The sequence below is a fragment of the Anolis sagrei genome, chromosome X (genome assembly GCF_037176765.1).
Source record: "Anolis sagrei isolate rAnoSag1 chromosome X, rAnoSag1.mat, whole genome shotgun sequence".
NCBI lineage: Eukaryota > Metazoa > Chordata > Lepidosauria > Squamata > Dactyloidae > Anolis > Anolis sagrei.
The window spans coordinates 97,921,713-97,933,935 of record NC_090034.1 but is presented as its reverse complement, the minus strand read 5'-3'; the positions used below and the strand labels follow the sequence as shown (position 1 = coordinate 97,933,935).

At 40.5% G+C, this 12,223-nt stretch overlaps 1 protein-coding gene across 1 annotated transcript; it reads left to right on the top strand.

Annotated features, from left to right (window-relative positions):
* The first annotated feature begins 1,849 nt into the window (after positions 1-1,849).
* Positions 1,850-12,223, top strand: LOC132780077 (cytochrome P450 2G1-like). Its single transcript, XM_067473455.1, has 9 exons — positions 1,850-2,048; positions 3,631-3,793; positions 3,876-4,025; positions 6,628-6,788; positions 7,757-7,930; positions 8,088-8,229; positions 9,390-9,577; positions 10,955-11,096; positions 12,018-12,223. Exons 1-9 carry the CDS (start codon positions 1,869-1,871, stop codon positions 12,197-12,199), a joined length of 1,482 nt encoding a protein of 493 aa, XP_067329556.1. The 5' UTR covers positions 1,850-1,868; the 3' UTR covers positions 12,200-12,223.

Here is a 12,223-nt window from a genome sequence, read left to right as displayed (position 1 = left end):
AGAGAGAGTGAAAATATAACAATGAAATCAATGTACATTTTATTTTGGAAAGCTGCACATTTTCTCAAACTGTAGCTTTCACCAAGTTCACAGGTCTTGTTGTGTTAACAACGACAAAAGCTTGAAGGAACCTTCTGAGTACTTTTTAAATTCCTGCAAATGTTAGCAAATGGCCGGGAACCCCACATTTCAACCTTGGGTGGGCAACCTTTTAAATACCACACAGTCAGACTTTGCCATTAGTGTCTCCTTGTTTTTGCCTAAGGATTATAATCTTATGAAAATTATGAAGTACTTTAAACAAATGGAAAAAAACAGTCATTTTTAAAGAGGTCAAAAACAGCCAACATTGCATCTATTTCAGTGATGGGTTAAATATATACATCGGACCCCCAGTATCCACCAAGAATTGGTTCAAGCCCCCACCCCATGGATACCAAACTCATAGATGCTCAAGTCCAATTACTTTTAATGATGGAGACAATGACAACCCAAATATAATATGGCAAACAACTCATATGAATACCAGAGAGAGCTTGATGATCTTTCAAAATGGCAGGAGGCTACACATCAGCAAAATATTTGGCACGCCGGCAAAACCAAGATCTACTTTTTGGAGTTTTTGCCTCCTGATATTTTTGATCCAGGGTTGGTTCAATCCATGGGTGCAGAACCTGTGGCTATGGAGGATGAAATGTATATAGTAAATGATGCCTTAGGTGTTTTATGGCTAATAAGATGGGTAATTTAACACCTTAGGATGTCTGCTGCACCACAAACATTAAAACACATATGCCTTCTAGACAAAACATTGATTTATGAGGAAAGATCATAGAATCATAGAATCAAAGAGTTGGAAGAGACCTCATGGGCCATCCAGTCCAACCGCCTGCCAAGAAGCAGGAATATTGCATTCAAATCACCCCTGACAGATAGCCATCCAGCCTCTGTTTAAAAGCTTCCAAAGAAGGAGCCTCTACCACACTCCGGGGCAGAGAGTTCCACTGGTGAACAGCTCTCACAGTCAGGAAGTTCTTCCTCATGTTCAGATGGAATCTCCTCTCCTGTAGTTTGAAGCCATTGTTCCATTGCGTCCTAGTCTCCAGGGAAGCAGAAAACAAGCTTGCTCCCTCCTCCCTGTGGCTTCCTCTCACATATTTATACATGGCTATCATATCCCCTCTCAGCCTTCTCTTCTTCAGGCTAAACATGCCCAGCTCCTTAAGCCGCTCCTCATAGTGCTTGTTCTCCAGACCCTTTATCATTTTAGTTGCTCTCCTCTGGAGACATTCCAGCTTGTCTCTCTTGAATTGTGGTGCCCAGAATTGGACACGATATTCCAGGTGTGGTCTAACCAGAGCAGAATAGAGGGGTAGCATTACTTCCCTAGATCTAGACACTATGCTCCTATTGATGCAGGCCAAAATCCCATTGGCTTTTTTTTGCCGCCACATCACATTGTTGGCTCATGTTTAACTTGTTGTCCACGAGGACTCCAAGATCTTTTTCACACGTACTGCTCTCGAGCCAGGTGTCCCCCATTTTGTATCTTTGCATTTCGTTTTTCCTGCCAAAGTGGAGTATCTTGCAGATACCACAGAGTTGGAAGAGACCACAAGAACTATTCATGCCATGTCCAATCCTTTGCAGTGAAGCAATAAACAACATTTCCCCTTGTTTCACAGATTAATGGTCAATATGGTTGGTTCCTGTCGGCTGTTACTGTTGACTTGTGCTCCAGGTCTGAGCAGTTATGAAACACAGAAGGCGGTGCCCAACCAACCCCAATAAAAGTCCATAAAGCTGCAGTTAGATTAGGCCAGTGTTCGCACTGTAACAAAAGAGAAGGACAGTTGACAACCTGCACCATGGAATGGGCTGCTACACTCATTCTCCTCCTTGCTGTCATCATTTCGTGCTATCTGCTCATATCATCTAAGAGGAAACAATTGCACAAGGGGAGACTTCCTCCGGGACCCACTCCCCTGCCCCTGATTGGGAACCTACTGCAGATCAAGCCAGCCGAAACATTAAAATCTCTTCTCAAGGTATGGACTCTTTTTGGACTCTTTCAGACTTTTATGGGCAAAAAGAAGTTTATATTTCATGATCATAAAGGATTGCTTATGGAAAGAAGTGTGCCTGAAACATTGGATGCTATCTTTATCCTCTTTATCTTTTTATTTATTTATTTATTTATTTATTTGCTGCATTTTTTGACCGCCGTTCTCAGCCCTAGGGCGACTCACGGCGGTGTACAACATATAAAAAGACAGTTTACAATAAAACCATAACAAAATATCAACATATCACTAATACCACAATAATATAATTACACTAAACAATCCGCTCCGTCTCATAGTAGAATCATAACCAATCTCGTAATCCATATTCCGTTCCGGTCGTCATTACCAATTTTTGTAGCATTCAATTAAATGCCTTCTCAAATAGCCATGTTTTTAGGCTCTTACGGAAAGACATAAGGGAGGGCGCCTGTCTGATGTCAACAGGGAGAGTGTTCCACAGCCGGGGGGCCACCACCGAGAAGGCCCTCTCTCTCGTCCCCGCCAGACATGCCTTGAGGCAGGTGGGATCGAGAGAAGGGTCTCCCCAGACGATCTCAAGGCCCTCGTGGGCTCATAGGCCAAGATGCGGTCCGAAAGGTATTTTGGGCCGGAACCGTTTAGGGCTTTGTAGGCCAACACCAGCACCTTAAATTGGGCCCGGTAGCAGATCGACAGCCAATGGAGCTGGGACAACAAGGGCGTTGTGTGCTCCCTGCGTCCCGCTCCTGTTAGTAACATGGCTGCCGCGCGCTGGACTAGCTGAAGCTTCCGGGCCGTCTTCAAGGGCAGCCCCACGTAGAGAGCGTTGCAGTAGTCGAGGCGGGATGTGACCAGAGCGTGTACCACCGTGGCCAAGTCAGACTTCCCAAGGTAGTACTTTACTTTCTTTACTTTTTCTTTGTCTTTATTCTTTCTTTGTGTCTTCTATTGTTCACTTCTGTTTAGGTGAACAGATCTATCTATCTATCTATCTATCTATCTATCTATCTCGATGGTGGGACTCACATCTATGCTAAAGAACACCAGACAGCCCAAATGCTATTCTTTGTCTGGATTAGTTTCTAGGATTTGGAGTGTGATGCTCCATTAATTGCTATGGCTCCACTCTGCGGAAACCTGGAATTTGTAGTTTGGTGAAGGAACTTGGAATTCTTTTCTAGCGTGTCATGGCACAAATCTATGGAATCCTGGGGCTTTAGTTTTACAAAGTCTTTAGTCTCTTCTGCCAATGAGTGCTGGTGTCTCACCAAAGTGCAACCCCCATGACTTCATAGCATTGAGCCATGACAGTTAAAGTCATGTCAAACTGGATCAATTCTGCAATGTAGATGACCACACGTTCAGGAGAGAATACTAAAGAACTCTTAGGCCAATTCTACACTGCCATATAAAATTCAGATTATCTACATTAATTGAATTATATGGCAGTGTAGACTCATAAAATCCAGTTCAAAGCTACTTGGCCCCAAATGATGCAGAGTCATCTCTCTCAAAGGACACAATTTTAAAATGTTTGCCTACCAAAAAGATTGTGCTAGATGTGAAAGACTGATTTCCCCTACAGCTACGTGAAAAATATGGCCCTGTTTTCACTGTCTATTTTGGGACACGTCCAGTTTTGGTCTTATGTGGACACCAAGCTGTGAAGGAGGCCCTGATAGACAAGGCAGAAGAGTTCAGTGGAAGGACTACCATGCCTTCAATGGAGCCTAGCTTCCAGGGATATGGTGAGGCATCACAATTACATTTACAATAATGGTTCCATTCTTGTTTCTGCTTGCCATGTCCTTTATCTCCTGTTGCCTTCAGGAGTGGCTCATTCCAATGGAACACGCTGGAAGGAAATGCGCCGGTTCTCCCTCATGGTCTTGAGGAGTTTTGGAATGGGGAAAAAGTCTATTGAAGAGCGAATTCAAGAGGAGGCCCAATTCCTGCTGGAGGAATTTCGGAAGACAAAGGGTAAGGGAGGTGCCAAAGATTTATTAAACTCATTTGGTTGAGTGAAAGTCCTGTTATCACTGAAGCAGAAGGGACCAGACCGGGGGGGGGGGGGGAGTCGGGGTGGATTAGGGGTTGAAAATAGCCCCAAACATTTTCAGGTTTTTTTAAAAAACAGGTTTACTCATGAATGTTGACAATTCCACTGTCATTACCTACCTTTCCACTAATTTACACTGCAATTGGCAGTAATAGCAGTCCTGCCAGCACAAGCATTTGACCCACTGTGCCACAGGAGGCTCTTAGAGGGGAATTTGAAGGCCCTCATGAAGGAGACCACACTTGGTGCAGGCGGTTGATAGGGGCAGAGTTGCAGGCTGCTCTGCCCCCTACTGTGCTCTTTGCTTCAGTTTGAGGTAGGAGGCAGGTTCTTAATAGGGAATTTGGACTTTCCCTCCTTGTTCCAACTTCCCCTTTCCAGAGGACAATAGGGTTCCTATTGCTATGCCTTTGCCCCAGGGATTCACCATATAATTTGGACAGTATCTGCCCATGGTATTTATTTTCCCAGTAGAGCAGAAGGGCTGGAGGTTTGGGTGTCTGTCTGCCCTAAGCAGAGTTCCACTCCTGGGTTGCCTCAAGAAAAGCACATTCCGTAGCAGAGGAAGTTTGCCCCCCAGCCTTTAGAATTATTATTATTATTATTATTATTATTATTATTATTATTATTATTAATGATAATTTCTTTCTGACCCACACCTCTTTGGATGTGAGTACCTCAGAACAGTTATTGCTCTCAGTAAAGTATTTTGATGTCAAATTTGCAGCAATAAGAGAAGACTTTAAAACCTTTAAGGGCTTTGAGAAGATCAGTGATATGACAGACAGAGGACTTGCAGGCATTATTTTGAAAACACTGGAAAAAATTGGGCTGAGCCTGCAATACTTGTGTGAACAAAGTTATGATGGAGCTGCAAATATGAATGGTCATATTAGTGGTGCACAGGCAATTACATTACAGACGTATCCAATTGCTGTCCATGGCTACTGCCGTGTTCACTCACTAAATATAGCCTTAGCAAAAACTTGCAGCATTCCACCTGTCAGAAACTACCAATGAGCAATGCCATCTGTGTGAAATTTCTTCAGAGCATCATCCATCAGAATGGAACAGTTGAAGAAAAATATAAAATACTTTTTCCCTGAGTCAAGAGCAAACAGCCTGTTGTTGCTTTGTGAAACCCATTGGGTTGAGCGACATGATGCAGTTTTATGATTTTATAGTGTGGTGGTGAGAACACTAGAAGAAGTAAAAGAGAAACCTGTATAAAACAGTGAGACTTCTTCCCAAGCTGGACACCTTTTTTTAGCTGTTCTAAATGCTGAATTTGTAGTAACCATATACATCCTAAGAAAGCATCTGTCATCATTCCTTCAACTTAGCAAAAGAGTAGATATGGACATTTTCTGTAGACTGCAACATGTCGATAGTCTCTTAGAAAAAGCTAGAGAGATTCGCACAGAACTTGTGAAAGAGTTTCAGGAGATCAGAGCTGGAGTCTATGGGTGGAGAAGTTAGGATTCCCTGTATCTCTTCAAGGCAGGCTTGTCAAAGCAACATGCAGGCAACTTCACTAATGCCAATGGAATATTATAGGCTAAGTGTGTACATCCCTTTTTCTTCAGGAAGATTCAGGAAAGGCTTACAAGGTACTGGGAAGTAGCTCAGGAACTGCAAGCATTCCTCCCTATTAATTGTGGCCATTTAAAATCCAATTTGAACAAGTGCACAGAACTTTCGAATGAATGCCTTCAAGATCCTGATACGGAAAAATTTGACCTGTGGTGTAGAAAACAAAAAAAGATTTTACCTGCAGAAATGAAATCAAATTCACTGAAGGCATATATTGTCTGTGATGGACAGTTTTTTTCCAAAACTTCTTCACATTTCTGCAACATTGCCAGTGTCAACAGTTTTCACCTCAGAAACATTTGAAAACATACATAAGAAGCCCAATGGGGCAGGAAAGTTGACCAGACTTGCACTCTTGAATATGTCCATCAAAGTTTATCGATGGAGCCTGATTTTTGCCAGTGTATTGACACTGTTTTCAAGTATTTCCAACAGACATTGTAGTATTCTTTTGTAAAGACTAAATTACCAATTAAGAGGCATTTTCAGGTTTTTTAGACTTGAAACTTTGTAACTAAAATAGAAATTTGATTTAATTAAGTCTATATAAAGATATAGAATGAATAATATAATTTTAATTATTTTTTGTTATGGACCTACTCTTCATGATTAGCTAAAAATGTTTCAACTCCCCCTCCCCCACTTTTTCCTGAATACAGCTTCTATTGCATGTTAATTAGTGGACACAGTGTGCATTGGGTCCTATTCCTGGCACCAGAAAGACCTTCTGTGGATTGATTCATTTTTAATGTTTATTTATGTTTTGCTTTAGTTTTATAGTGTTTTATTTTTATATGTTGACTGTTGTTTGACCTTGTACCATATTTTAAAAAGTTGGAAGCCACTTTGGATCCCCATTGTGGGGGAAAAGCAGCATATAAATAAAGATTTATTAATATTATTCATTCATTCATTCTCTTTGTTGTGCAGAAAGTCCTTTTGATCCTATCTTCCTCCTCAGCCGTGCATTCTCCAATGTCATTTGCTCTATTATTTTTGGGAACCGTTTTGACTATGAGGACAAAGAATTCCAGGCCCTCATGGTGATGACAAACACATTCGCATGGGAGATGAGCACCTCATGGGCCCAGGTACTCCTTTTGCTATAATGCTCATTTTAAATTATTATGAAACCATTTGTCTTCATCACTCTCCTGAGTTTTTCATCTTCCTTTCATACGTACCTAAATGTTCATCTCACGTATCCAGCCACAAATCCTTATGCTCTTGTGATTCCATCATCTATCCAGGTGCTCTTCTTCTTCTTTCGCTTTCCATGAAGATAATATGTGGTCTTTCCACATTAATGTTCTCTCTCTTTCTTGTATTTTCTCCTCCTACACTTCACCCACAATATTTTTCTTTCTCGCTGCTCCATTTCCTGTCCTCATCTAAGTACTCATTCAGTTTTTTTGTTGCTCATTCTTGTTCCCTGCTCATTTTGCCAAAACCTTCCTAGGCTACCTTTGTGAAGATCTCATAATTCTTGGTGCGGGAAGCCAAGTCAGCTTGTGAGAAAATAAAGGAGTCGGGTTCTTCATTGCTCCTTTACTATCCCAGGTTCTTTGCTCCCCTGCTTTTGCTTTCTAGGTCTCTTCATAACTTCACTCCACACCTCATCCAACAAATTCCCACAGTCATTTAGCTCTTCTCCACAACCATATAATCCAGAATAGCAAGGCAGATAATTCACAATATTAGCTTTGAACTGGATTTTCTGAGTCCACACTGTCATATAATCCAGTTCAATGTGTATTTTATACAGCTGTGTGTGCCTAAGTGGCAGTCATTCTTGATGTTTATCACCAGCAATATTGAATATTTGCAAGTAATCTTTGAAGTCACAATAACCCAGCCACTAAACCTGGGAGGCTCACATATTTTAGGGGATGAGTGGGGTATATTTGCTTCATCCTACTCTGAACAAAATGGAGGTCTTGGATGCTCCCTTTTTTACTAGTAGCACCAAAAATCCTTCAAAAGCAAATTAGGAATTGCTGTTGATGCTTACATGGAATGCAGTAACTATCCAATCAGTATGGTTTCTCTCTTTGTGCAGTTCTATGACATCTATGCCAACTACCTGAATTACATTCCAGGAATCTACAGTAAGATCTATGATTCCATGGACATAAAGCTCTTCATTGCCAAGAGAATCAAGAAGAACCAAGAGACCTTTGACCCTAATTTCCCACGTGACTATATTGATTGCTTCCTTGCCCAGATGGAAAAGGTACCTTGTTTGTGCATGAAGGTAGCATGGCTCTGCATTAACTGTTTAATAATCTTTCTCACTTAGGGAAATGCGACAAGAAACCTTTAATCTATCCTACTTGCTTCTAGTCAGAGTTGGAATTGTCTCATGATGTCTTGTTCTTTCCTGCTTTCAGGAAAAAGACAACCCAGGCAGTGAATTTATTATGGAGAACTTGGTGGCCAATATTCTTAGTCTGATCCTTGGAGGAACAGAGACAAGCAGTTCCACCTTGAGATATGGCTTCCTGATTCTGATTAAATATACTGAAGTGCAAGGTATTTTTGTTGTTAATATCATTTACAATTAGCACAAATTGGCAGGTTGAACCTTTACAGATTTGATTAATATGTTTTCTCTAGGAATGTTTAGTTTTTCCAGGGTAATTCTATGGTAAAATTGATGGTCAATTTCTATGATCAAATTTCACACTAATTTCTCCACTTCTCCATAATCATTCGAGAACAGTCACCCCTCTGTATCTATGGGTTCTGCACTATAGATTTAGCCAATCCTGGCTTGAAAATATTTAGGAAGAAGCAACCTTGATTTCACTGCATACCAAGCCTTACATGGATGTAAACCTTCATATAGCTGACTCCTGCCATTTTACAGATCCTCAGGTTCTCTGCAGCATTTGTTTGCATTGTTTGGCTTTTTATATGTGAGATGCAATTTTACTACACCACTGTCTATAGTAGGACCTCAGCATACAAGTGTCCTGGATAAAAATGTTTGGCAGATACTGAGTGCCCATGGGACTTTAAAATGTTTGGTGACTACAAAGATACCTGCCAGTAGTAGGTGATTTCAGAAATAACTGAAAAGGAGAGAAATGACTGAAGAGGTGCAATGTATGAGGAAAACTAGTTCATGGTGCTCTCTGCACAACAGTGGTTCCCAACCTTTTTTGGACCAAGGACCACTTGACCAGGGACGACTCTCCAACATTAGTACCAAAAGGGTTACAAATCAGTTTTTTTTGTTAACTTTAGATTCGGTTTGGTTTATTTGGGAGTGCTGATTCAAAAAATTGCATAGGATAGACCACCTCAGCTCTAGTTTCTGATACAGAACATATGCCATGCAGTAGTTGCCATCTGCTTGCCCACCAAAAACCATATTTAATAAGCCTTGGCACTATAAGAGGGTTTTGCGAGACTAGCTGCTCTCGTTGCAATGGTGTAGTAATGGTGAAGCAGCAGAACATAATTTAGTTCATGTGGACCACTGGTGGTCCACGACCACAGGTTGGGAACGACTGTTCTACAAGAGGAAGGCACAATCAGGCCGTGGAGGTTGTTGTTAGGGATGAGATGCCAGTCTTCCTGCAATAAATAGTAAGGGATTTCATGTTCCCCTTCAGCCTAATTGGAAATAGAATCTCAGTTCCTTTGAGAGCCAGAAACTCAATTAATTATCCTCATATCTTTAACAGCAAAAGTGCATGAAGAAATTGATCGAGTGATCGGCCATAATCGTTTCCCAAACATTGAAGATCGGCAGCAAATGCCATATACAAATGCCGTTATCCATGAATTGCAGAGATGCAGTGATCTCCTTCCTATGAGTGTGGCCCACATGGTCACTCATGACACTGAATTCAGAGGCTATCATATCCCTAAGGTATAGTAGTGGGGCAACAAGGATATGAGTAATTGAAGGTATTCATAGGACATTTCACTTTGATTCAATCCTACCTACAGTTACCAGATGGCAGATGAGTCATGATGGGTCCAGTCCCTGCCACCATTATCCACTTTTTAAAATATTGGAATGGTGGGAATTCTTCTACAATGGGACATCAACAACCCACCTATTTTGTGTTCCAGTGATCCCTGATACCTATTTCCATGCTGGGGAGGGAACAGAAGGGAAGCATTCTTATTTAAATGCACTTTAGTCCTACCTTGGCATATTCAGTTCTCAAAGCCACATTCTACTTTAAAAGCATTTGCCAATTTCAGGAGGTTAAAGTCACAGGTTCTGTGTGATAGAAAGAAGAAGAGACTCTTTGGTAAATTTTAGAAGAAAGATTAATAGATCCCTTAATTCCGTAATGGGTGCATTTACACAGCAGAACTGATGCAGTTTGACATCAATCTATGCAATGTAATAATGGAAGTTGCAGTTTTACAACTGGTGTCAAACTCCATTTTTTCTTTAGTGTAGATACACTGATTGTGGAATGATGACTTTGATTCTAAGGCTGGATCTACACTGTCATATAATCCAGATTATGAAATCAAATAATCCAGATTATCTGCTTTGAACTTGATTATATGAGTCTAAACTCATGGCATGATTTTCATTTCTGTTTTGATAATTTATGGTCTAATTTTTAATTGTAATTGTAATTGTTTAATTTTGATATATGTGTGTATGACGTCAAATTGTTGCCTGTTGTAAGGCCGCCTTGAGTCCACTTCAGGGTAAGATGTGTGAGGTAAAAATAAGGCAAATAAATAAATAAATAAATAAATAAATACATTGCCATATAATCAAGTTGAAAGCAGACAATCTGGATTTTATATGATGGTGTAGATGGTGCTTAAGAAACAAGCAAAGAAGGCAATCAAAACATGCAATAAAAGTGTTCCCCATTCATCTCATGGACTACCTAATGAGTCTCATGAGCACCAGGGGTTGCCACAATCACAGTTTAGTGCAATGGTTCTCAACCTGTGGGTCCCTGGGTGTTTTGGACTACAACTCACAGAAATCCCAGCCAGTTTACCTGCTGTTAGGATTTCTGGGAGTTGAAGATGAAAACATCTGGGGACCCACAAGTTGACAATCACTTCTTTAGTGCCTTGTGGATGCTCAACTCAAATCTTATCTCATTTTGATTGTACCCTGAAGCATCAAACAAGTTGAAGTGCAAAGCCTAGTTCCAATAAACCTGAGTGTTCCACAATCTTTACATCAAAAGAATGCTGTGCAAGATACTTATTCTGAAATGACATTTTGCCATTCTGAGCTCATAACTCTTTTCTTTCCCAGGGGATGACGGTCTACCCAGTACTCAGCACTGTCTTGCATGACCCCACAATGTTTAAAAGCCCCAATGCCTTCAACCCAGAGAACTTCTTGGATGAGAATGGACGCTTCAAGAAAAATGATGCCTTTGTGCCCTTCTCCGCAGGTAGAACTCTCGTAAAAACACCAGTGAGCGGAAGAACCACATTTTGCTGCTAATGTTGAGCCCCCTTCATTTTTTAATAGATTCTGACAAAAATCTTTAAGATATTGTTTTATCTTTTGGTCTTCTTATTTTCTTAATTTTTAAATATAATCAGAGATTTATATTTGTTTTTTGATGTGTGTTTTGTGAATAGCAATGAAGTCAGCCTCTGTTGATCTTAGATATTGAAATATCTTTTTCCTTTTGTTTGGTGAATTAAGACCACTGAGTATTCTTAGGGTCCTCATTGCGGAGCTTATAATGTGCAGGCATCTATAGCAGATTCTTCCTTGGATTCTTCCATTTCCTCTTCTTTTTCTAGTTGTTCTGTTCCTATTGTGTATATAACAAAAATAGTTTTTTTCTTAAAACAAATGCACATTTTTGGGGATAATTTCTTGCAGACAGAAGAAAATTGTGAAAATTACTAATTGCTTACTTCAAACCAAAAATGATTGAAAATTTATACTCCTATTTACAAGTAGCTCTAGAAATCAAAATCTGTAACATCAAGATTGACAAATTTCAAAATGATCTAGGATACCTTTCAATTTAGAGACACCAAACTTAGGTTTCCTCAAATGAACAATGAGCCATCCAAAATCTTATAGCAAGATGGCTGAAATGGTTATTCCAAATGGTTGAGATTAATCACAAACCCATGGCAATTTGGATACAAAGGAAATCTCTTAGGAGTAGATATGAGTCAATGAGATGGCTGGTTGGTGGGAAAACATCATACAAAGCCAGGGATGCTGTGAACAAGGAAAGTGGATTGGAGGTGAAATAACTCTTTTGGTTGCATTTTAGGAGGCATCTGATTACAGACAGCTAGATGTGTATGTCCATACCTCCTGAGAAATTATCATATTTTTATTTCAGGGAAACGGAACTGCTTGGGTGAAGCCTTGGCCCGCATGGAGCTTTTCCTCTTCTTCACCACAATATTGCAATATTTCCAACTGAAGTCCCCTGTGCCTCCTGAAGATATTGACCTCACTCCTCAGACAAGTGGCGTTGTCAACATCCCACCCTTATACCAGCTCTGTGCCATCCCACGCTGACCCTGAGGTCCCTTTCTCCTTCAG

Coding starts and splice junctions, on each gene's coding strand:
- LOC132780077 (XM_067473455.1), top strand. CDS start 1,869: ATGGAATGGGCTGCTACACTCATTCTCCTCCTTGCTGTCATCATTTCG. Junction 6,789..7,756: donor TGAGCACCTCATGGGCCCAG/GTACTCCTTTTG, acceptor CTCTTTGTGCAG/TTCTATGACATCTATGCCAA. Junction 8,230..9,389: donor TAAATATACTGAAGTGCAAG/GTATTTTTGTTG, acceptor TATCTTTAACAG/CAAAAGTGCATGAAGAAATT.